This window comes from Desmodus rotundus, chromosome 4 (assembly GCF_022682495.2).
Source record: "Desmodus rotundus isolate HL8 chromosome 4, HLdesRot8A.1, whole genome shotgun sequence".
Taxonomy (NCBI): Eukaryota; Metazoa; Chordata; class Mammalia; order Chiroptera; family Phyllostomidae; genus Desmodus; species Desmodus rotundus.
In genome coordinates, this window is record NC_071390.1 from 146100983 (window position 1) to 146126666 (window position 25684).

Below are 25684 nucleotides of genomic sequence, written 5' to 3' on the forward strand. Positions count from 1 at the left end.
CACAGTTCAGTGTGTCTTATAGAAAATTATTTATCTTTTGCCTCCCTGCAGTAATGATTTTAACTTTTTCTCTTTCTGTTTTCCTTTCTAAAAAATTTTCATAATGCAACTAAATTTACCTCTTAGCTTTCTGAAATTAAAAAAAAAACATGAACAAAATACTTTTTCACTAAGGTCGAACACAAATAAATAGCATAGAATAATGGTAAGAAGTCCAAATTTAGAGTGAGCTAAAATTAGTGGAAAATGTAGTGATACAAATCCAGATTTCCTTTTAAAAAGATTTGATTGGGGAAAGCTGGTGAAAAAGGACTGGTTGAGATTAATCGCAGTAAATATCTGACTACTAACTTGTAGGTTTGCTCCTATTTTCTCTAAACATCAGTCAATGGACTAAAATTTGTCATGGGGCTCTGCCTGAGATGGTGGTTCCTGCTTACCTTTTTGGCCTCTGTTCACACCACTCTCCTGTTTGGGCTTTGCTCATACCCACCTTGGCCTTCTCTCTATTCCTCTAATATGTCAAGTCCTTTCCCCTTCTCTCCTCCAGCACCAGCATCTTTGCATTCATTTTGCTGGAATGTAATTGACCATTCACTGCCCCATACTCGGAGTTAACTCCTGTACATCCTTTAAACCCTAATTCAGATGTCCCTTCCTTAAGGAAATCTGCTTAGATAAGATACAGCCCCACCACATTACACATCCTAACCAAGTCAGGTTACGTTAACCTATAACTAACCTAGGTTAATTATAGGTTGTCACCCACAAATTTTCTAGGTGGGTTCTTTTAAAAGTATATTTAATCTCTATGATTAGTTTTGGAGTCCTTGAGAATCAAGATATTTGTCGAAGTTCTTTTTGTGGACAACAAATATCACATTCATTTATTGTTTGCTGATTATGATTTGAACATTTTCCTTTTCTCATTCATTTCCACTTATAAAACTACTTAAAAAAATTTATAATTTCCTCTTGAATTTAACAGTTAAGCATGCTCCCTATCCACAATACACATACTCAGAGTAAATGATATGTTAATATTTTTTAAGGGATAGTTCTTTTTTTTTTAAATATATTTTATTGATTATGCTATTACAGTTGTCCCATTTTCCCCCCTTCACTCCTCTCCTCCCTGCACACCCCCTCCTGCCCACATTCCCCCCCTTTAGTTCATGTCCATGCATCATACATTTAAGTTCTTTGGCTTCTACATTTCTTATACTATTCTTACCCTCCCCCTGTCTATTTTCCACCTACCATTTATGCTACTTATTCTCTGTGTCTCTTCCCCCTCTCTCCCCCTTCCATTCCCCTCTTGATAACCCTCCATGTGATCTCCATTTCTGTGGTTCTGTTCCTGTTCTAGTTGTTGGCTTAGTTTGCTTTTGTTTTTGTTTTAGGTGTGGTTGTTAATAACTGTGAGTTTGCTGTCATTTTTACTGTTCATATTTTTTATCTTCTTTTTCTTAGATAAATCCCTTTAACGTTTCATATAATAAGGGCTTGGTGTTGATGAACTCCTTGAACTTGACCGTATCTGGGAAGCACTTTATCTGCCCTTGCATTCTTAATGATAGCTTTGCTGGATACAGTAATCTTGGATGTAGGTCCTTGCCTTTCATGACTTGGAATACTTCTTTTCAGCCCCTTCCTGCCTGTAAGGTCTCTTTGGAGAAATCAGCTGACAGCCTTACGGGAACTCCTTTGTAGGTAACTGTGCCCTTTTCTCTTGCTGCTTGTAAGATTCTCTCTTAATCTTTAATTTCGGGTAATGTAATTTTGATGTGCCTTGGTGTGTTCCTCCTTGGGTCCAGCTTCTTTGGGACTCTCTGAGCTTCCTGGACTTCCTGGAAGTCTATTTCCTTTGCCAGATTGGGGAAGTTCTCCTTTATTATTTTTTCAAATAAAATTTCAATTTCTTCTTCTTCCTCTTCTCCTTCTGGTACCCCTATAATTCGGATGTTGGAACGTTTAAAGATGTCCTGGAGGTTCCTAAGCCTCTCCTCATTTTTTTGAATTCTTGTTTCTTCATTCTTTTCTGGTTGGATGTTTCTTTCTTCCTTCTGGTCCATACCACTTATTTCAGTCCCGGTTTCCTTCCCATTGCTATTGGTTCCCTGTACATTTTCCTTTATTTCACTTAGCATAGCCTTCATTTTTTCATCTAATTTGTGACCAAATTCAACCAATTCTGTGAGCATCCTGATTATTCTATGAGCATCCTGATTATCAGTGTTTTGAACTGTACATCTGATAGGTTGGCTCTCCCTTAGTTGCTTAGTTCTATTTTTTCTGGAGCTTTGATCTCTGTTCTCCTTTGGGCCTTTTTTTTTCTCTTTGGTCTTGGCGTGTCTGTTACGTAAAGGGGCAGAGCCTTAGGTGTTCACCGGGGCAGGGCAACCCACAGTGCTGTGTTGTGAAGTTCTATGTGGGGAAAGGGTCCGAGAGGGAACAATGGCACTTTCTCTGATCTCTGCCGGCTTTCAGTCACTTCCCCCGCCCCCCACAAGCAAAGTGGGCCCTTCTGGTGCTGATTCCTGGGTGGGTGGGTTTGTGTACATTCTGGGACCCTGAGGGTCTCTTCCATGAACTCTCCTGAGAGGCTGGTTGTTTATTCCGCTGCCGCCTCAACCCCCTAGGGGTTTTTAATCAGTGGCTTTATTTCCCCGAGCTGGAGCCCTGGGATTGCGAGGTCTATTTCACTCCCCCTTTATTTCTCCCGGTTTATCAGCTCTCGACTGTGGGACAGCAGGGCCCGCCAGCCACTGCTTTGCTGGGTCCACCAGCCACCATTGCCGGGAATCCTCTCCACCCGGCTGCCCGTGTCCACCCCCCTACCGGTGTGGATGAATGTGTCTTCTTTATCTCCTTGGTTGTCGGACTTCATAAAGTTTGATTTTTCTGTCAGTTGTGGTTGTTTTTTGTTTTTAAATTATTGTCGTCCTTTTGGTTGTGTGAAGAGGCACAGTGTGTCTACCTACACCTCCCTCTTGGCCAGAAGTTTTAAGATTTTATTTATTTATTTTCAGAGAGGGGAAGGGAGGGAGAAAGAGAGGGAGAGAAACATAAGTGTATGGTTGCCTCTTGCGAGCCCCCTGCTGGGGACCTGTCCTGTAACCCAAGCATGTGCCCAGACTGAGAATAGAACTGGCAACCCTTTGGTTCACAGGCCAGTGCTCAATCCACTGAGCCACACCAGCCAGGGCTGTGGAATATTTCTTTATCCTTCTGTTTTATTCTATTTTATTTTATAACTTATGTTGCCTCTGTAATGTTTTTTTCTCATTTATTTTTCCTTCTTCCATGAGCATGTTGAATTTAATTATGTTCTACGTACAGTTGCACCATCATTACTATTGCTGTGTAATTCACTTATTTCATAATGAGTTCCTTTTGCTGTACCTTCTTATGACTTATAGAATAATATGTTCTAAAGAGTCATTATTTATTTTATCCTCAAGCTTCAACAGCTCTTTGTCCATTGAGGTATTAGCCAATATGCTAGTATAACTAAAATCTTGTTTTAGTACCTGACCTAGTGTTAATCTAAGATTGATCTTAAATAATATTACTTTTATCTATAACTTCTTTATCTGTGACAGATAATCTGTAATAAATTATTTTTATAATTTTATTTTCAGGATTTTTGTAGTGGAGTTTGAATACAGTAATGGTGTTACCTTGTTTTATGTAATATTTTCTTGGTTTCTGTCCTTTCCAGAGAGCTCATAGTCTGAAAGCGCTGTATCCCAGTGGTTTTACTAAATTTCTGAGGTGATAGACAGCCTCATGCTTTCACGGGCCTCATCTCACTAAACAAAATATTGTTGAAACGAAAGTCATTTTTTTTATTTCTCAGTTTTTATTCTCAGTCCTGTTTAAATAAATTGAATAACTTACTGATACCTTTCTAAAAGGCTGAGATTGGGAAAGATCAAATTATTAGCGTTTAGTGCTTTGCAGAAGCTTAAAGTAAACCATGTTCTAGAATAACCACTTAATGGAACAGATAATAGTTTGGAAGTACTGTTCTGAAAATGAAATAAAGACTTGGAGATGTGAAATGTTTTATATATACATACATATATTTCTGATATCAAACCAATATATCAGTGCATAGCAGTACATTGGGAATTTTGTCAGGTGAGTTAGAAGTCTAAGATAAAAGGATAAGAGAGAAATATTTTAGGTGTTTTTTCTTCCCCTTTGTTTTATACATTCTCCTTATCTATTTAGCAGTACTTCTCAAACTTTAATGGGGAGCTTGTTATGGCACAGATTTTTGGGCCTGAACCCCACAGTTTGTCATTTGGTAGGTCTGGGGTAGAACCCATGCACTTCCATTTCTAAGCAGCTTTCAGTTGGTGCTGATGCTGCTGGTATGCAGACCACACTTTGAGTAGCATCTAAAGCATAAGAAGCTAGAGTCCTACTGGAATAGGTGATGTGAGTAGGGGATTGATACTTGTTAGTCCCGTCAAACCTTTTGCTTCCTTTCATCAAATAATTTTGTTTACTCTTTCACAGAGAAGATAGACACCATTAGGTTGTTGCTCCTTCAACTTCACTCCTGGACACTTACCTCTTTGACTTACTGACTATAAGCTACACCCATTCAGACCTTGCTACCTGTCTTCCTACCTCAGTGGAAGACCTTCTTCCCATCTAAGGTCAATTTCTCTAATGTGTATCTTATTTACTCCCACCTCTTTGGAGATGTTCATTTTTTATACCTTCTAGACTAGGCTGTTCCCAACCATTGTCCCTCTTCTGGTGCTTTCTTCTCAAGCTTTTCATATTCCTTCCATCTTTAAAACAAAATACTCTCTCAACTGTTTGATGCCCTCCGTCCCTTTATGGACAGCCTTTCTGTTGGTTGTGTTCATTCATAGTATTGATTCACTTCAGATATATGCCAACATGCCTTTGTTGCTCATTTGAATGGATCAAAGGATTTCCTATCTCACTTAAGTATCATTAAACAACATTAGCCACTCTCTCCTTCAAAATATTTCCTTGGCTTCCATTACACTATTTTTTAAGGGTTTGTCTGTCTTTCTTTTCCTTCCTTCCTTCCTTCCTTCCTTCCTTCCTTCCTTCCTTCCTTCCTTCCTTTCTTCCTTCCTTTCCTTCCTTCCTTCCTTCCTTCCTCCCTTTCCTTCCATCTCTTAGCTTTGCTCTGTGAGTTTTTCTTCCTCTTGTTTGACCCCTTAAATTTGGTATCTATCCCTAATTATTACTACCTTGGTTTCAACTATCTTTTACATGCTAATGACTCAAAGTCATATCTCCAACCTGCATCTCTCCTGAATTCTAACTGCCCTATTAGACATCTTGCTTAGGAACCTCAACTTTTTTCTTATTTATAACACTACCATTTTCTCTTTTTGTCCTATGACACCTCCTTATCTTCTATATTTTCTATCTTGATGAGTATCACAAAATCATCTAGTCTTTTCCTTTTCATTACTCTAAACATTCAGTCTTCCAGTCCTATAGATTCTGTAATCTCAAAAGTTCTCAACTCATCCTCTATCCCACTACTACTTTATTGGTATGTGCTGTCATCATTACCACACCTTTGAATTGGCTTATAATCATCTGTGCTTCAAGTTTAGTTCATACCATTTCTTCCAGGAAGGCTGTCCTGACCAAGCCTCCACCCAACTCCAGCATGAATTAGACACCCCACCTGTGAGCTCCTATAGTACCCTTTGTACATCTTTTTCATAACACTTACCACTGTGTTGAAATAATCTTCTGTCCTTTGCTAAAACTAGAAGCCTCTGGCAGACAGAGATTCTTTCTTTTTTCATATTTATCTTTAGAGTTTAACATAGTAACTAGGATAAAAGTACACATTTAAATGTTTCTTGGATGAATGAATGACCCATGAGAACAATTCACTGACATAACATCTCAATTCTTTGCTCATGGACGATTCATTTCTGTTTCATTTCCCCCCTACATATAGGAGGCAGAATATGAATTGAAGAAATTTTTAGAAAAATAGTATTTATAATAACATGAAAAAACATTTCATAAAAACAGTAATCTATTACTAAGAAAACTTTGTGGTGTATAATTTATGTTGATAGCTTTTAACTACCTGTTGTTTTAAATTTGTAGTCTTTAGATAGCTTTACATCTAACAGTGGACCATTTCAATGTTACTTGAGTGGCGATCCCAATAAGCCCTTGGAAAATCCTGGTTTTCCTGAAGACATTAAAATTTCTCCTGGAAATGGCAACATCGGGGAGATGCAGATGGTAGCGGTCGAAGGAAAAGGGGAAGTAAAACATGGAGGAGAAGATGGCAGAAGTAACAGTGGAGCACCACACCGTGAGAAACGGGGTGCGGAAAATGAGGAATTATCTAATGTCAGAAGAGGGAGAGGTATGTATTACTTTTAAGATTTTTATTTATTGTTTTTAGACAGAAGGAAAGGGAGGGAGAGAGAGAGGGAGAGAGAAACATTGATGCAAGAGAGAAATAGATAGGTTGCCTCTCGTTCTCCCCCATCTGGGGATGGAACTCACAACCCAGGAATGTGCCTCAGCTTGCAGGAGAATGCCCAACCAACTGAGCCACACCAGTCAGAGCTCTTTTTTGTTTTTGCTGACTCTTTTTATAAATTAATTAGTGAAATGGGAGATTCTAGATAGGAGAGCCATTAAAACTATCAGTCTACGAAGGGAATGTAAAAATTGTATATAACATCGGACCATTTTTCTTTATGTCTAGTTATCTTCTTTGATTCCACAAGTCATAGTAGTAGTGTGTTCTCAAAAGTAGTAGGGGAAAATATTCCTATTTTTACATCTTTTATGCAATTTTTTGAAGTAGCCAACTTTGTATTTTATTACTCTGTTGAACAATCACTTACCAGTTGCTCCAACTGTGCTGAGGCTTACTTTACTTACTTTTGGTAGAAGTTAGAATTTTTTTGATTTTTTCACATTTTCCCACTTAGGTCAAAAGATATTATTTAAAGTTGAAAAATTATGTAATAGAGATAAAAGAACATTTAACAATTCAAAGGTAAACATTAAGAGTAGTAATGTGATGAAGTAATAGAAAGTTGAGTGGGGGAGAAAAGTAAATAATTTATAATTGTAGTAAGGAATGAATAGATATTGTAAAAAAAGAGAGAGAGAATTAATGGAAAGGCAAATGCCATATGATCTCACTGATGTGGAATCTAAAAAAAAAAAAAAAATACAGGGAACAGATTGGTGGCTCCCAGAGGCAGAAAGGGGCAGAGGTTTTGAGGTGAGCAAAACAGGTGAAGGTGCTCAAAAAGTACGAACTTCTAGTTATAAAATAAATAGTCATGGAGATGTGATGTACAACAGTGTGACTACAGTTAATGATATTTTATTGTATATTTGAAAGTTATTAAAGACAGTAGGCCCCAAAAGTTCTATCTCAAGAAAACAAATCTGTGTATGGTGACGGATGTTAACTAGACTTACTGCGGTGATCATTTCACAATATATACAAATATAAAAAAAAAAAAAAGGAAAATCCCTGTTTAACTTCATGAGGTCGTAAAAAGTTAAAGGATTATCCATGTATGTGGCTGAAAAATCTACATAAAATAAATGAAGACGTGGCTTTGGGAATGCTGCTGCTATAGGGTCCCGGGATGCTGAAGGGCAATGAGGTAGGTAATTTCCTGTTTATGGTCTAAGACAAAACAAACAGAACTTACCCATTATATTAGCAAACATAAAAACTTAAAATATTTCATTTCTGCAGAATGGAAGTGTTTCAGCCTTTTTGAAAAATAACTTGGCAACACTCATGAAGAACTTCCACAAAGTTGTTAACCTTTTGACCCAGTAGTTCTTCTTCATATCTGTTGGTCCTAAAGAAATCAGCAGAAATTTGGATAAGAATTTGTATACAATGACATTCATTTCAATGTTGTGTGTAATCACAAACATTTGGAATCATCCTAACTATCTAAAAGTGGATAAAGTAATTGAGTAAATCACTTCATGTCTTACTAAGGAATTTATGCAGCCACTTCAATGTTTTCGAAGTAAAATTTAGTGATGTAGATAAATGTTTGTAGTATTTTTTAAAAGTAGGATACAAAATCATGTATAATTTATGTGTAGAAAAAAACAATGAATGGATATATAATGAAATTTAAAAGTAATGAGATTTCAATATGTCTATAAGAAAAACATTTTTAAAACCATTTGGAAGGCTTACAAAACTAACAGAAAATTTTTAAAAAAGAAAATAAAGCTATTTAGTATAGATTTTATTTTGTTTTTTTAAGATTTTATTTATTTTTAGAGAATGGGGAAGGGAGGGAGAGAGGGAAACATCAATGTGTGGTTGCCTCTCACACACCCCCTACTGGGAACCCGGCCTGCAATGCAGGCATGTGCCCTGATTGGGAATCAAACTGGCCACCCTTTGGTTTGCAGGCCGGCACTCAATTCACTGAGCCACACCAGCCAGAGCGATAGTGTAGATTTTAATACTCTAAAGAAAGTCTTCAAATTTTTTCAATCTTGTTACCTTTTAGTAAAGAATTTTTGAGAATGTACACTGAATATTATGTGTGAATAATACACATTTAGTCATGTACTAGTATATTAAGTACATTATAAAACCTTAGAAAAAAATCCAAGAATATATCAATAGAAATAGAAGTGTACATGTATACTCTTTGATCTCAGTAATTTATTTTGTGTAGTTTCTGATTGCTTCCACTGCATTGTGGAGATTTAGATCTCAAAAAAAAAAAATAATACGAAAATGAATAAAACACACCATTTCTACTTTTACAGAAATAATTTACAACTAACCTATTTTGCTCTCTTAAACTAGGACATAGAATGCAACAGTTGAGCGAAGGAACCAAGGGTCGGCAAGTGGGAAGTGGAGGTGACGGGGAGCGCTGGGGTTCAGACAGAGGGACAAGAGGCAGCCTCAATGAGCAGATTGCTCTGGTGCTCATGAGACTGCAGGAGGACATGCAGAATGTCCTTCAGAGACTTCATAAACTGGAAACACTGACGGCTTCTCAGGTAAGCTTCTGAGTTTGTTTTACCTTCTGCTTGTTGATCCTTTAAAATAGTGTATAATTGGTATTGATCAGATTTACAGAAACCAATATATTTTAATTATTTTTTAAAAAATTAATAGGACCTATTTTTGAAAATATTACTTAAGACTGACCCAAATGCTAAACTCCAGTTAAAATGTAGAAAATGTTTAGTGTAAAATTAGCTGTACCATTTTGGAGGAAGAGTAAGTTGCTTGGTATTAGAAGAATAAGAGTTCTTAAATTTTTAATTTAAGGAACTCATGAAGATATCATACCCAGTGCCCTAGAGTTCATCATCAAGAGTCATTCTTTTGTAGTAAACATTGTCCTTTATTGTGACTTTTTTTTAAAATGCTGTAGAGTTAATGTGTTAAGTTACTGATCCTTGAGTGTAAGTTAGTTTTAGGATCAAAACTTTAAAGCCAAAGAGTAGTGTGGAGTTATAGTTTGACCTTTGCTATTGTTTGACCCCAGACTGTCAAAGGCATTAAATCTTTAAAAAGGCATAACAACTAGACAGTTGAAGAAACTCAGGCAGAACCCACACATACTGTATCCCAGGGCAGTGTCCTTTCTGCTATGCCAGAATGCTGTCCTGTACTGAATAAAGCTAGGCAGCTAAGTATGGAAAAGGTACTGAAACAAAAGGAAAAGGATTCATAGGAAGGGACAATTCACCTTGGTTCACAGTTTCGACTGGGCTGTGATAATCTCTGGACTCAGCTGCAGGGCTTTCAAGTAGCTACTAGTGATGTGGATCATTTGTCCCTTGAATTGTTCTTCCTTGAGTAACGTTGGTTGGAGAAAAGAGTGAGGCAGCTAGCCATGATGTCTGACCTGGCTTCAAACATGATACAGCATCAAAGCATCTTGCTCTACCAGATGTTAAGAAGAATTTGTAGGAATTAATCAGAGATGTACTTCCACTACCAGATGAACACATTAAATATAGATATATGTAAAGAAACTAATACTCTATGCTTTCTAAACAACTATTGTGAATATCTTATCCTTTACCTAACTTATTCAGATTATCACAAGGTTTCTCAATTGTATGTATTTCAATGACTCTCAAGTACATTTTTCCTATCATTCAGATTAGGGATCTCTAGATGTTTGGGAGGCTTTGAACACCCTAAAATAATATGCAAGTTTCTATATGGTTTTGGATTTTTGAAGAGAGAGGGTTCTTTGCCTTCTGCAGATTCTCAGCAGGTTTCTGTAATGACAAAGAGGTTAAAAGTAGTGTCTTAAACAAATGACATTATCTTGTTTGTCCAGGTAATGTAGGTTGTTGATATCAAACTATTCTATTTGCATATTTCATTAATAAGAAGATTCTACTATTTCTTATTACCTTGAGAAGTTTAGGCCCAAGATTCCATCAAACTATCCCTATTAAAACAGAACTGTTAAAGGAAGCAAAAAAGAGCCAACCCATGTGGGAAACCTCATTGGTTAATTTAGTATTATTGAACATCATTGTTCTGATAGTCTGTATTTTCTTTTTCTGTGATTTTTAAAAAATAATATTTTGTACGTATTTAATGTCATCAGTGTTTTTAAATTCTGCTAAAAATTCCTCTGATCTTCTCTTAGAAGTTTTCTTTTTCACTCTTGTCTTACAAAAAAATTAAATTTAAAAAGATTCTGACACACTCAGGACTTTCCCCTTAAAATTTGCATAGTTTATATGTATGAGTAAAATTTGCATAATTGATTTGCATAACTAAAAAATAAATTGATGATAGTATAGCAGGAGATAGTAGAACTGAAGGAAACTTGGTTCAGCAGATGAAGAAGCTGAGATATGGGAGCACACATTAGTTACTGGCAGAGCCAGGTCTGTAACTCAGCTCCTGATTCTCATGCAGTGTATTTTCCACATCAGTAAGCTGTCTGAACTATATTATTATTTTGTAAAATAGTTCCTTAGATTCATTCACTCAATAAATATTTCTTGAATAGCCACAGACCAGATACTTGTCTTGGTAACAGACACAAAAATGAAAAGGGAGATAGCACTGTGTGGTTGGCCTTAAGAAAACTACGTAAGTTCAAATTTTAGTTCTCCACTGTGATGTTGCGTTAGGTTATTTAACCTCTCTGTCCTTCATTTTTCTTATCTGTAAAAAGAAAATATTAATGCCTACCTCACAAGCTTGTTCAGAGGATAAAATGGAGTGTTTAGTACAGTGCCTGAAACATACATGAAAGGATGATGACAACAATGCTGGTAAAACAGTATGGTTTCTTCCCTCAGGAAGTTCACAGCCTTAGTGAGGACCTAACAAATAATTCTTTGTCTTCATGTTTTCTTCGCGATGGTTACTATTATGAGATATTTTTCTCTTCAAAATGATTTTCCAAAAAATTTAGTAATCCTTATTTTAATCTACCAATAGAATACTAATAGAATTTCTAAATATATGAAAGCTATATGAAGCTTGTTGATATTAACAAAGATTTGTTGCTTGACCAAACTTTAGTCAGGCTCCTGAACCATCTCTTAGGCTCATCTATTCACTTCTTCCTTGTAAAATTGTTTTCGCAAGAACCCTGCTTAGTCAGTTTAACCAGAACTGCTTGCCTTCAGTATATGAACAGGCTCTTTATCTTCCAGCATCGCCCACGTGGTGAGATCACCTTGGCTTGTCTTTAGCAAGAATCCTGTTAGGTTGGTTTAGCTAGAATCTCCCTTACCCCTGATGTTTCCTCTGAGTAATTTTCCATCTGTTGATTACCACCCTACTCCTTGAATATAAATTCCCACTTGTTCCTGCTACATTGAGACTTGAGTTTAATCTTTCTCCCCCACTGCATTGGTCCCTATACTTACAGCGATAGCCCCTGCTCCCTTGAATAAAGTGTTCCTTACCATGCTTTAACAAGTGTCATTGAATTTTTTTCTTTAACAGTATATGTGGATAAATATCAATAAAGCCAAAAATTATAATGCCAATTATATAAGTATTGTTGGTTACTTCTTAAGTGTAAGCAAGTGTCTTTGGGAATCTTAATTTGCCTTTCTAGACCATTTATTACTTAGAAAAAAGATTACTTATAAGATGAGGTTTGTCTGGAAAAAGTCCAGCCATTGTTGCTGTAAAGAGAACGATTTGCACAACATCGATGTAACCTAGCAGCCAAGGAGAGTGGACTGGAATGCGCATGTGTGAACAATGACAACTTCACCATACTAGTCAGTGTGGGCGATAGACGCTCTAGTGAGCACGTGTCCTGTGTGGCTGTCGCATTCAAAATGATTGTGCTGGTAGAGCAACAAATCTGCATCAAATTTTGCTTCAAGCTTGAACATTCTTCTGTGAAACTATTTGGATGATTCAGAAGGCTTTCAGGGATGATACAATGAGTGCAGCATAAATAAAGGTGTGGCACAAATGCTTCCAAGGTGGTCTAGAATCTGATGAAAGTGATCCATGCTCTGGAAGGCCTGCAACAAGCAGACCACCTGAGAATGTTGAAGTGTACGGGCTGCAGTCAACAAAGATCGACGACTGACAGTGTGAGAACTAGAAGCTGATCTGGGGATTCCAAAAACTGTGTCCAAGATTTTGACACAGGATCTTGGCATAAACGTGTTGTGGCCAAATTCATTCCGTAGCTTCTGCTACCAGAGCAGAAGGAACATTGTGTTGCAGTTGTTAATGATTTGATTCAAGCTGCTACTAATGAACCAGATTTCCTCAAGAAGGTCATAACCAGAGATTATGAATTGTGGGTCTATGGCTATGATCCAGAAATGAAGGCCTAGTCGTCCCAATGGAAGTCACCTGGTTCTCTACCTCCGAAGAAGGCATGATAAAGTTGCAGCAAGATCAAGACCATGTTAACTGTGTTTTTTGATTGGGAAGATGTCCATCACGAGTATGCTCCTCCAGCCCAAACAATTTATAAGGAGTACCACCTCAATGTTCTTCTTTGGTTGGAGATGCAATATGATGAAAATGGCTGCAGCTATGGGAAACTGATGATTGGCAGCTTTATCTTGACAATGTGCCCACCCACGCATCACGTCTCGTGCAGAGTTTTTTGGTGAAACATCAAATCACCCTGGTGACTCAGCCCCCCTACAGCCTAGATTTGGTGCCCTGTGACTTCTGGCTTCTCTCAAAACTAAAATCACCTTAGAAAGGGAAGAGATTTTACACTGTTGATGAGATTCAAGAAAACAGAATGGGCAGCTGATGGCAACTGGGAGAACTGTGTGAGGTCCCAAGGTGCCTGCTTCGAAGGGGACTGAGGTGTCATTGTCCTATCTACAATGTTTCTTGTATCTTCTTCAATAAACATGTCTGTTTTTCATAGTATCTGGCTGGATACTTTCTGAACAGACCTTGTAGATGCATTTATTAGTTCTGATTTTATTTTAGTGCAATAAATTTTAGTTGTTAGTAATTGCTGCTTTACTGAAGAGTAGTTGTGTCATTACATTGGGATTTGTTCACCTCGAGTTTCTTTCTGAATCACACTGAATAATGGGACCTTAGGTAAGCCATCAGATTCCTGGGAGCCCGATTTTATAAATCTACCCTTTATTTCATTAAGTCTGGGGAAGTGCCATTAAGGTAAATCTCTTGTTTAGATATTATTATGCATGCAAGGTACCATTACAAGTAACATCATAAAAATCCTTACCTTGTCTAGATTCTTTCCGCACTTGCAGCTCGAGTATACTGTAACTGTAACTTCCTTAATACCTGAATGGTCTGAAGGATTAATGCAACATTCAGAAGAAATTAGTTTTACCTGTAAGGTATAGTCATAATGGGCCACACACACTTGCCAGCAGGCTCCCTCCCAACCCAGATCTTTGCACTTGCTGTTCTCTCTGTAGAGAAGTTAGCCACTAGCTTAACAATTGTCCGCAAAGCCTTCCCGGGCCACTCTTGTTTCTAAGCTTTCCAACCTCCAACATGTCTCATCTCCCCTCCCTTTTTTATTTTTCTTTATGGCATTTATCACCACCTGACATATATTTTACTGATTTGTTTATTATTATCTGTAGCCTTTCATTACAGTATAAGCTTCATTAGGGCAGTGGTTTTTGTCATTTTTGCTCTTTGCCTAGAATAGTGACTGGTACATAATGGATGCTCAGTAAATATGTATGGAATTGATCAGTGAATGAGCTCATTAATCCTCATACCATTTCTCTGAAGTTATAATAAGTGGAGAAACTGGAGTAATGAATTGCTGACACCTAGCGTAAGGAAACTTGTGTTTCAGATGAGCTCAGTTTCCTAAATTAGTTTCAAATTTTTCTCCTTAGTATATACTTCTCATTAAAAAACCTATAATACTCTCTCCTCAAAGGTAACTATATAAGGTCTTAATTAACTTGATTATGATAATCATTTCCTAATGTATACATATATCATATCTTCAAGTTGTATATTTTAAATACGTGCAATTTTATCTGTCAATTATACCTAAATTAAGCTGGGGCAAAAATCAAAACCTGCAACACAAATATTTCATTTCTCATATCTGTCAATAAATACCTCTTCTGCTATAACTTACTATGGATTTCCAAAACAGATCTTTGGATATTATTTATATAATCTCTATAATTTTAATTCATAATGAAGACTGTAGTTCTGAAATGTGTTTATAAATTGGTAATTTGTATGGAAATTAAAGAATCAACAAGAGCCCTGGCCAGTAGCTTAGTTGGTTAAAGTGTAGTTCTGATAGGCCAAGGTTGTGGGTTCCATATCCAGTCAGGACACATCCAGGAAGCACCCAATAAATGCGTAAATCAGTGGAAGAGTAAATCGATGTCTGTCTCTCTCTCTCTCTCTTCCCCTAAAGCTTTATTTATCTCTCAATAAATACAATTTTTAGAAATTTAATGAGAAAAGTTGATATGGTGATTTAAAAAAAATGTAAAAGAAGTAATGGTTTAAGTACATGTGAAGTTTTATTTTGATAATTTTCTAATATTTGAACTATAAAAATAAAATATCAAAGCTATTTATTTGGCTAGTAATTTTAGGGACCTTGTCATTTCATCAATATGGATAAAGCATAATTAACAGAAAAAGAATAAACTAATATTTCAGTTTTGTTTTTAAGAGAGGAAATTGAAAAATTACTGTATTTTTTTTCATTCATCAAAGCAAAATCACTTTCATTTGTATTTATAGGCAAAATCATCAACATTACAGACTAGTAATCAGCCTCCCTCACAGGTAAGAAATCTTTTCTAAATCTAAGTACAAGGGTTTCAAAAGTTAGAATCAGTTTAGATTATATGAAATCCTTAAAGAATTCCAAATGAACTCTGTCCTTTAGAACTTTGAAGTTAAAAGGATATTTCTGTTTACTTAAGTCTGAAGTACTCCTGAAAGTCTATTAAATTATGCTCTGAAATGCAGCTTCTCTCTCTCTTTAACAGATTTATTTATTAATTATATATTTTAAAATTATGAACTGTTTTTAAGTTTATACATACAATATGTAATAGATTAGTGACCGGTCTACTTTATTTTCTTAGAAATCATCTTGGTGGCCCTTTGAGATGTCTCCTGGTGCATTAACCTTTGCTATCATATGGCCTTTTATTGCCCAGTGGTTGGTGTATTTATATTATCAAAGAAGGAGAAGGTAATACTGTAGTTTTATAATTCACATGGTGTATAGACTCTTACAATAGACAGAGCTTTCAGCTGCAGTTAAAAGGATAGGCCTAGCCCTAACCAGGGTGGCTCGGATGGGTGTCATCCCACAAAGCAAAAGGTTGCCATTTGGGTTCCCCATCAGGGCACATCCCTGGGTTGGAGGTTTGGTTGCTGGTCGTGGTGCATGCAGATGCAACCTATCAATATTTGTCTCCCTCTCTTTCTCCCTCCCTTTAAAAAAATTAATGAATAAATAACATCTCTAAAAGATGGATAGGTCAGTTTCATAGATATATTGTCATGCTGTACTGTTCCCAAGGCTGAGATTATCTTGGAAATGATATCTGGTGGGTGTCTAGTTTTTTGTTAGACTTAAAACTTTCTCTTTTGAGAGCATCTGATGGATTTGTACACCTTTGATATAAGCAACAATAAGAAAATTATTATAGACTTAGTTTTATAATTTATGAGGAAACAATGTTCTTAAAGTCTGATGTTTATTTTAGGCCCTTTGCTAATGATGAGGACAATGGCTATGCCCTGGCTGGTGTGGCTCAGTGGATTGAGTGCCAGCCTGGGAACCGAAGGTTTGCCGGTGTGATTCCTGGTCAGGCACATGCCTGGGCTGTGGGCCAGGTCCTCAGTTGGGGGCATGCGAGAGGCAACCAATTGATGTATCTCACACATTGATGTTTCTCTCCCTCTCTTCCCTTTCTCTGTAAAAATAAGTATATTCAACCTTTTAAAAAAAGGACAGAGGCTAGGTAAAATAAATAAATAATGCGTGAGTGCTCTGTCTAATGTCTTTATAGACATCGACATTTCAGAAAATGTTCAGCCTGGTCACTGACTATCTCTAGAAATAGAGATTATTCTTATTTGGGTGCCAGAAATTCCAACTGGGGTATTAGGAGATAACTCAAATAAGTCTGAGAATAATAGATTGCAATTCTTGAAAGTGCTCTGAGATTGTCTAGGTTAAGAATACCTGAAGCCAAAACTCTTTGGGTTTAAGAAAATCTTTAAAGCACTTTTTTGGGCACTATGTAAACTGAATTACTTTCCATGGATGGGCGCATAGACAGTTGTTTACCTCACTGATGGACAACCTCACTGATGATATTTTTGTACTTTGTACCGTTTCCCATTAAGTGACAACAGATGGGGAAAAGATATAGGGTATTTGATAATAAGGTTTTTAAGTGCTGTCTTAACTATGTGTAGTAGAAACACATTTTAAAACTTGTTCAGGTTTGAGTAAACGGGTTTGTTGTTCCTCTACCAAAGAACCCAAGTTTCTAATTATTACATTTGATAACAAAGCAAAAAACCAAACACTTGCCCTTCTCTGATGTAGAAGGGATTATCAGCACAGTAGTGCAAATGCTCCAGTTATAATATTTCATAGTAGAGAAACTGAAATGCGTGTGGCATTGGGCGAATTGTTCTCAGTCTTCCTTGTTCTCTGCTTTATGTTCATAAGTGGACTAAATAAGTTTTTGATACATTAATGTGTTAGAATATACCTGCTCACTTAAAAAAACGTTAGTAGGGTTTCAGAAGCATAGTTTGCTTTCTCAATATTATTTACTCCCTTCCTAGTCCTCTTGTGCATGTGTCATTTCAGCTGGTAAGATATAGACCCTATTTTAAATTCTTCCTTTTCTTTCACACATTTCACATTTTTCTCCTACAATGGTTGGGCTTAGCGCTGTACAGTGTTTTAAATTCTGATGTCCCTGATAACATGAAGAAAAAAGAACCAAATCTTTTTTTCAACCTGTAGTGATGTAACATGTAGTAATTTAAGCTGCTGGGAATAGTGGCACTATCACCAAGTGTTTATGTATTCTGCAATGCGTTTCAAAGTTCCCTTTTATGTTTCTTATGTAGAAAGTGGGGAATTGGAGGGCAGAGTAATTGGCATACGACAAAACCTAAAGCTTAACCTTGGTTAATAATTTATGCCCAAGGTTGAAGCATCTAGTCACTTTATTAAAGACTGAATAAACAGCCCTGGCCAAGTGACTCAGTTGGTTGGAGTGTAACCCCATGCACCAAAAGGTTGCAGGTTCAGTTCCCAGTCAGGGCATCTACCTAGGTTGCGGGTTTGATCCCTGGTCAGGGTGTGTACGGGAGGCAACCAGTCGATGTTTCTCTCACATCATTGTTTTTCTCTTTTTCTCTCTTCTCCTTCCTTTTTCTCTAGAATCAATAATAATAATAACAATAATAATAATAATAAAAGGCATATACTCGGGTGAGGATTTAAAAAGAAAGGACTGAAAAAACAAACTATACTTTGTTTCAGCAGTCACCCAGCATTTATTCTAAAATTATTTATTTCTTTATATTTTAAAAAATATTTTATTTATTTTTACAGTGAGGGGAAGCGAGGGAGAAGAAGAGTGAGAGAAATATCTATGTTACAGAAAAACATTCATCCCTGCATCTCATATACACCCCCATCCAACCAACTGAGCCACACTGGTCAGGGCCTAAAATTATTATTTTTTAACTGTTTCTTCTAATAGAACTATATGCCATTTCTCCTAAGTATCTTTCCGTTGTTTACAGATGTCTCTGAATGAAGAAATTCCCTATTTTTAATTTTCTGTTATTATTGCATCATTATCAAGTTTTCCAGTGTATGTTAGGTATATAGTTCTTTCAAATTGCAAGTTATTTAGCACTGCACAACTGCATTTGGATGGGACATAGTGTTTTTACGTATTGTTGGCTTATATACGTAACAGATTAACTGAGGCTGGAGACAGGAGCTGTCTTTGACTTGGAGATAAATTTGTCTTTGAGCGGTTTAGGCAGGATTTAATCTGTCAAGGTTTAACAGTTTTGAATCTGGTGTCATAGGAAGAAGGTTAGAGAGCAGTGTGTATGGTTTGGAGGAGATAGGTCTGTTTTAGAGATGTGGGGAAAGATCTAGAAGTTCAGTTAGGATGGGAAAAGTGTGGGCAGGAGGGAATTTGCCCCACTCATAATAGGGACTGCCCTGGACCTCATCCCCTAGTACAGTGTGTGGCAGGTAGCAGGCTTTCAGTAAATAGGTGCTGAGCGCACGCTTGCACGCCCGCTTTTGGCAGGACAGCAAACTGAAGTGCCATGACATGGGAAAGCTTTCATTTCATCTAATAAATATGCCTCTTGGCCCAAACAGACACACAGATAGTCTCATACATAAGTAACATAAGTGGCTATTTGTGGTAAGCTTTAAAAAGCTTTTTCGACATTAAAAATAATACTTAAGGTCCACTGCTTGATTTTTTTTTAATATAGAAGAATGTAAATTTAAAAGTAAAAGATTTCTCACATCAGACTGCAGTGGATTAAAAAAACATTCTTTCTGTATGTGGTATGAAGAACAACACCTGCAGAGCTGTTCAAAAATAGGCCCTGAACAGTCCCCTATAGCACCACCTCTCCCCAGTTACCTAACCTTATGGTACTACTATTAAAATTCTCCATGAGTTAAATACTGAAAAGAGACCTGTAAAAGTCAAAAGACAACTCTTTTTTTTAAAAAAAATTAATTTTAAAGACAGGGAGGAAGGGAAGGGAGAGAGAGAGAAACAGAGAAACATCGATTTCTTGTTCCACTTATTTATGATTCATTGGTTGATTCTTGTACGTGCTCTGACTGGGGATTGAACCTGTAACCTTGGTGAATCAGGATGATGCTCTAACCAACTGAGCTACCCAGCCAGGGTCAAAATGCTACTCGTAATGTATTACTTTTTCTGATTGCTTTCTTTAACAGTCCACCTAGATTAATAACTTTGCTGTCATAGAGTTTCCTTGGAAATACTGAGCTTTCAGTAGAGAGATAATCATTAAAAATTGGAGGGGAGGATCTCAGGAGAAACGTACTTCAAATGGAGCCTGGGGTAGATGGTACTGGCCGAAAAAGGCAGGCCCACACTTTTGAGGATGGGAAAGAATCTCAGCAGTACAGCCAGAGTAGAGTTCAGCAGACTAGGGCAAAGGCAGAATTTTATTCCTATTACCTTATTTGTTGTTTTCTGTAATTTTTATCTCCTTATCACAACATAGCCTATATTTTGTGAGTTAATTTTTTAAAAGGACAGATCTTTTTATTTATTTTATTTTTTATGATTTAATGATTTATTCATTCATTCACCTATTCATTTAGTCATTTAAAAATTTTTTTATTGTTATTTATGTGCAGTTTTCTGCCTTTTCCCTCTAGCTCTCTCCCCAACCCCAACCATGTCCACCTCCCTCCCCTGATTCCTCCCCCCTTGGTTTTGTCCATGTGTCCTTTATAGTTGTTCCTGAAAACCATAACCCTTTCCCCCCCCCATTATCCCCTCCCATCTCCCCCCTGGTCACTGTCAGTTTGTTCTTAATTTCAAGACACAGATCTTATTAAGAGGCTGAAAAACATTCTAAAGTTCTGAAAATAGTGATAGTGATTTATGTATATTCTACTGGGCTGGCCAAAAAGTCCATATGGTTTTTTTCTGTAAAATAAAAGACACATTTTTCATTTTCGCCATTAACTTTATTGATTTGGATATTTTGAGTATGTCAGCTATGTCGTGCATGATATAACTTCGATTGTTCTCAGTTAAGGTCTTGATTCGATCACCATCAACTTCACCTGGTCTACCTGACAGCTGAGCGTCACCCATCGAGAAATCTAAACTTCACAAACCAGTTTTGACACGTTCAGTTAGTCACAGCACCTTCTTCATACACTGCACAAATCTTTTTTTTGCATTTTAGTTGTGTTTTTACCTTTCTTGAAATAATAAAGCATAATATGCTGAAAATGTTGGGTATCTTCTTCTATCTTCAATATTAAAATGGCTACACAAAAATTCACCAATTTTGCTAAGTTTTTTAAAAATGCATGCTGATATGACAGCTGTCACCATACAATGTAACAGAATTTTTTCAAATTAAGTTAAAGACAACTGAGCACTTCTAGAGCCTTCTTACTGAAAAAACCAAACGAGCTTTTTGGCCAACCCAGTGGTTCCCCATTGTAATGGAATAATGTAGATTAGCGTTCATAGACCCAAGTTGTATAAATCTGCAAGGGACTTTGCGTAGTTATCTGCATCACATGGGTTCTTGATAAATGTTGCTTACTGTTCAGGCACCTTCTAGTAACATTCTGCTAAAACCTCACTCAGGCAATTAGAACCACCTGCAATTTTATTCCTCCGGGGCCTTTTTTCTTTTCTGTCTTATTTTAACTTTTTTTGTTGTTGTCGACACTATTACAGATGTCCCCATTTTTCCCTGCTTTGCCCACCTCCACCCAACCTCTGTTTGGCCCCCTTCCCTCAGGCCACCACCACAGTTGTCTGTGTCTGTGCCAGGTCATGCATATATGTTCTTTGGCTAATCCCACCACCTTTCAACCAGTCCTTCCTCTCCACAGCTGTCAGTCTGTTCCATGAGTTCATGCCTCTGTTTTTATCCGGTTTGTCAGTTTATTTTGTTCACATACGTTGTGATTTCACATATAAGTGAGATCATATGGTATAAGCCCCAGGTGGCAAACACAAGGCCCATGGGCCGAATCCAGTCTTCCACCTGGTTTTATCTGGCCTGGTACCTTGTTTCTACCCAGTGGCAGCGCCAAGCTCTCGCTTAACTGTTAAGGAGTAAGTTACATTTATACAGCCCTAAAATTACATTCCACCCTTTGAAGGCAACTGTGAGGCTTGACGCGGATCCCGGCCCGCAGGATCCAGTGTTGTGGCTGCAATATACAAATACACGCAGACTACAGAAATCCTGTAGAGAAAAAGGGACGGCATGGCCACTCTCTAAGTGAGAGAGTGTGAGAAGGCTAGAGAGAGCCCAAGAGAGAGCCAATCCCCGCCTGGACAGGCTTTTATTGCTTTTCTGGGCACATTACACCGAGGATGGTCCTCATTTACTATGCACAGGTTCACCACAGGCGATTACCTTTTAAGGACGACAAAGGACAGAATACTGCTAATTACTTCAAAGACAAGGATGTTACAGCTCAAGGGGGAAACTGCTCACACTCCATACTTGGGTGGTTTAGCACAGATTTTAGGAAGATAAAGATATTAAGTAAACATTTGCTGCCTCAGGGTGAGGGAGTTTTAGCAAGAGCAAGTCTCATAGCAGTCTAGGTACAATGCAGGCCTGATTTCCCACACAAGCACCTATCCATGGATGTGGGTCCTACCCACCAACCTTGCTCCCCACTGGCTTTTCCGAGTGGGGGCTGAGCCACATTTCCCACGCTTGGAACGGTTCCCCACAAGGCTGATGTGGCCTCCAGTGAAAATGAGTTTGACATCCCTGGTATAAGCCATTAGTTATATGAAAATTGATCTGATTATTGAAAATGTCACTCCCGCCAAGGAGGTGTACCTAAGAAGATTTCTCCACAGCATAAAGAATGATCCCATTATTTAATATAGCACTCCTGTGAAAGGGTTTGCATAAGAGTAGTTACAAAGAGGAGAGGAATAAGTCTGCATTGAGGCAGTTACAACCATTTGGGCATCTCCAGTGCTGGTGAGGGTATAATTTTACAGCTGGGGGAACCTTTCCCAGAACTCAGATCACATGTGATTACCGTGTCTTGTGCTAACAAGCCCACCTTTCTCTGATAGCTCATTCACTCTGCTCTCATTAAAACCATCACATTATGCATATCTGAATTGTTGGCTTATATGTCTCCTCACCCCCTCAACTAAACCAAGAGAACCTGCCTCATTTATGTTGTAAATCCTCAGTACATGCACAGTGTCTGGAAACTATCAGATATGTAATATATGTTGATTAAATGAATAGTCCAGACCTGGCTTAGTGGGTTGAGCACCAGACTGCAAACTGAAAGGCACATGCCGGGGTTGTGGTCCATGTTCCCAGCTGGAGGCGTGCGAGAGGCAACCAATCCATGTTTTTCTCACACACTGATGTTTCTTTCCCTCTTTCTCTCTCCCTTCCCCTCTCTCTAAAATATAAATAAAATCTTAAGAAAAAAAGTCCAGATTGTATATCTGTCAACCTTTCGCAGTTTTATTAAGATTTTCTGTTTCAGTTTTTCCATTCTGATAAAATTATGAAATAGTTTTTTAAAAATCTGAATTGTGTAATAGCCAACTAGAGAAGGATGAGAATTTAGAAGCTATGAGAGGAAGAGTGTACATTTATAAGATTTATTGAAAACTATTTTGATAATGTCAGCACCTGCACTAGATCTTTCCTGTAGAGCTGTAAGTGATGTGATTTCATAGGGATCCTTTGTAATTTCACAGCATTATTTTGAATTTGAATGTTATGTTAGACAGTTCTTTGGCATGGGGTGTGTTTCACATTGAGGTTGCATTTTTATTCATAGTCAATTGGTTTTTACTTTCTTTTTAAAGAAAACTGAACTGAAGAAAATGGCATTTTACTCCAGAAGACCACGGGGCCTGGATGACCTCGGAATGAAATGGATTGTGGAGCTCACAGGAAAATCCTAGTTTGTGATGATTACCTTTCTTTTTGTTGTCTAGTAGTTTGGTTTGTGTACATATATACATATGTATTTTGCACTACACAAATGATAACGTTTTAAGGACTAATATTACTGATACTTGAATAATCAATCTCAACTAGGTTGTAAGTAGCATACATAGATTCCTCCTACCCTGGAACTTGAAGGACATTAAATTATTAATTATTGTTTGGTAACACATTTACCTTATTATCTCCCATAGAGAAAAATAAGCTGCTTAGGTACAGTTGTGATAATGAGATCAGATTTATAACTGGGTATTTTTCATTTTCTAAATTAAATATGAGAAAGAATGCAAACCAGGAGTGAATTCAAGTGAAGTTAAATTGACTTTATACCTTAGTCACCAAGTTACCATGCCTGGGAGTGGAAGACTTCCGTAATCTTTGTTGGGTGTTCACAGCTCTGACATAAGCGTTCAAGCAACATTATTATAAACTAGAGCCCTATATCCGAGGCTTAGTTTTTACAAATGATTCAGACTACACATATAACCTGCTGATGGGAAAGATGCAGAATGGGCTTAAAGTAGGTTTGAAAGTTTCTTCTGAGCCTGCAGATCATTAAAAGATTTTTATTCAATCCTATACATTTACCCCTTTGTAATCATTTGTCTTTAACTGAGGATATCTTGTTTCTGCTTCATCGGGTGCTTTGAAATACAAAATGAAAACTTACACTGTTTTTACAAAGGTCAAAAAGGACACACATGAAAATTACTTTTCTGCAACTGGTGAGCTACACAGACTGGACTCCTAACCTCTTAGTGCCTCAGACTTCCCCTCGGGGTATAATATTTGCGAGTTACCTATTGCACAAGGATAGTAAAAGGATTTGCAATCTAGCAGGATATGTGCTTCCTTTTGAATAAGGCATACACGACTAATGTAAATTTAAGTTTCTTTCCCACACCTCTCACATTTAAACTAAAAGGAAGACTGTAATTTAGATCCTTGCAGGCTTTCTTTGGAATTATTTTTCCTGCGTACCTGCTTATTTAGGTGTACTCTGTACTTTAAAGATATCTCTGATTCAAAGGCTTAGTAATGAATGTTTTAAGCATTTTTGGTATGTGTGACATTTGGTTTAGCATCACGTGTTCGGAATTTTTGCCATAACAAAGAGAGAGTGATCCATCTCTTGTATGGAGGTGGTTCTTCATTTGCCTGAAGAAAAAAGTTAAAAAACAATTTGCTTTTCCCAAGACTCTTTTTTCCATACTTTTTTCTTTCATGTAACTTGATCTTTTTCATTTTTAAATCCTGTCTTGATTAAAATGTGTCTATCTAGAGGGATCTACTAAAATTAGTTTTGAAAAACTCCATTTAGAAAAAAAAATAGAGTTTAGACCTGTGGGTCAGCGATTATTTTCAAAAATTAGATTGTCAATTTAAAATATCAAAAATTAATATCAGAAAGGGGTGGCTTTTCTCTTAGTATATAAAGAAATAAAATGCAAATTAAGAATGTAAGCAGTTAAATAAAAAAGAAGAATGTAAGCAGTAGTGATTCGTTAAAAGCAATTGGCGCTTACTAACTCTAAAGGTTAACTATTTGTATCCTATTCCAAAGTCTTATTTTATAGTTTGAAAAGCACTTTGCACACAGTTCTTGTATATACAAATAAAGATGTAATTATAGGATATAGTGTTTTGGCTTTGTTTAACATGAACCTCATTTAAAATTTTAAATTGACAACTATGATATTTTTTTTAATGATCTATACTTCTTTTCAATTTCTTTATTGTAAACCTAAGTTAAAAATAAAAGGTTAATGAGAAATGATATGGTTTTATTATTTGTTACTGTTAGAAGTGCATTGATTATATGTATAATGATTAAATGAGAATAGTAGAAATTCATAGAAAGGAATCATACTCTTTCAAAATATAGCCATGCTATTGCATGTAATTTTATAGAAATCAGAAATTGGGGTAAAGATTAACTCAGTCATTTAGTTGAGAATGTTATTCATCCAGTCAAAAGATCTGTTTCAATTCTTACACCAAATAGGCAGCTTCCCACAGCCACTCAGTGCCCCCTTACTCAGATGTCTTAGATACATACAGGTGTTCCTAGGTGGGAAATGGTGAGAGGGTTTGTGTTTTTAATACAAATATATAACTTGTATATAGTGATAAAAATGATGTTAGCTATTTGCATTATTGAAGATATTAGTGTTCTGCTACATGCAATAGAAAACTAACTGTGGCTTGGCCAAGTAAGGTTTGTATTTTTTCTCATATACAAGGAGCCTGGAGATAGAGTGTCTAGGGTCGGTAAGGTGCTTCCGCAATGCCATGAGATTCCTTCTGTCTTTCTGTTCTCCTTTAGTATGTGGCTTTTTTAGTATATCGTCTGTCTTGATAGATGGCTGCTGTATACCTAGGTCTAAGGTCTACATTACAGGCAGGCAAAGATCCTTATCA

The 25684-nt window shown here is 37.0% G+C and overlaps 1 protein-coding gene across 4 annotated transcripts in view; it reads left to right on the forward strand.

Moving 5' to 3' along the window:
- ACBD5 (acyl-CoA binding domain containing 5) overlaps positions 1 to 25047 on the forward strand; it is a 46160-nt gene extending 21113 nt beyond the window's left edge. For 2 of the 4 annotated variants that reach the window (XM_024576665.4, XM_024576646.4), the window contains exons 10-14: positions 6133 to 6400; positions 8855 to 9054; positions 15245 to 15289; positions 15595 to 15704; positions 23122 to 25046. In XM_024576665.4, the coding sequence (XP_024432433.1) occupies positions 6133 to 6400; positions 8855 to 9054; positions 15245 to 15289; positions 15595 to 15704; positions 23122 to 23134 (636 nt within the window). In that variant the 3' untranslated portion in view covers positions 23135 to 25046. Of the gene's footprint in view, positions 1 to 6132; positions 6401 to 8854; positions 9055 to 15244; positions 15290 to 15594; positions 15705 to 23121 lie in introns of all 4 variants that reach the window. The other 2 variants (XM_024576654.4, XM_024576660.4) reach the window with 2 other exon arrangements.
- The last annotated feature ends 637 nt before the right edge of the window (positions 25048 to 25684 follow it).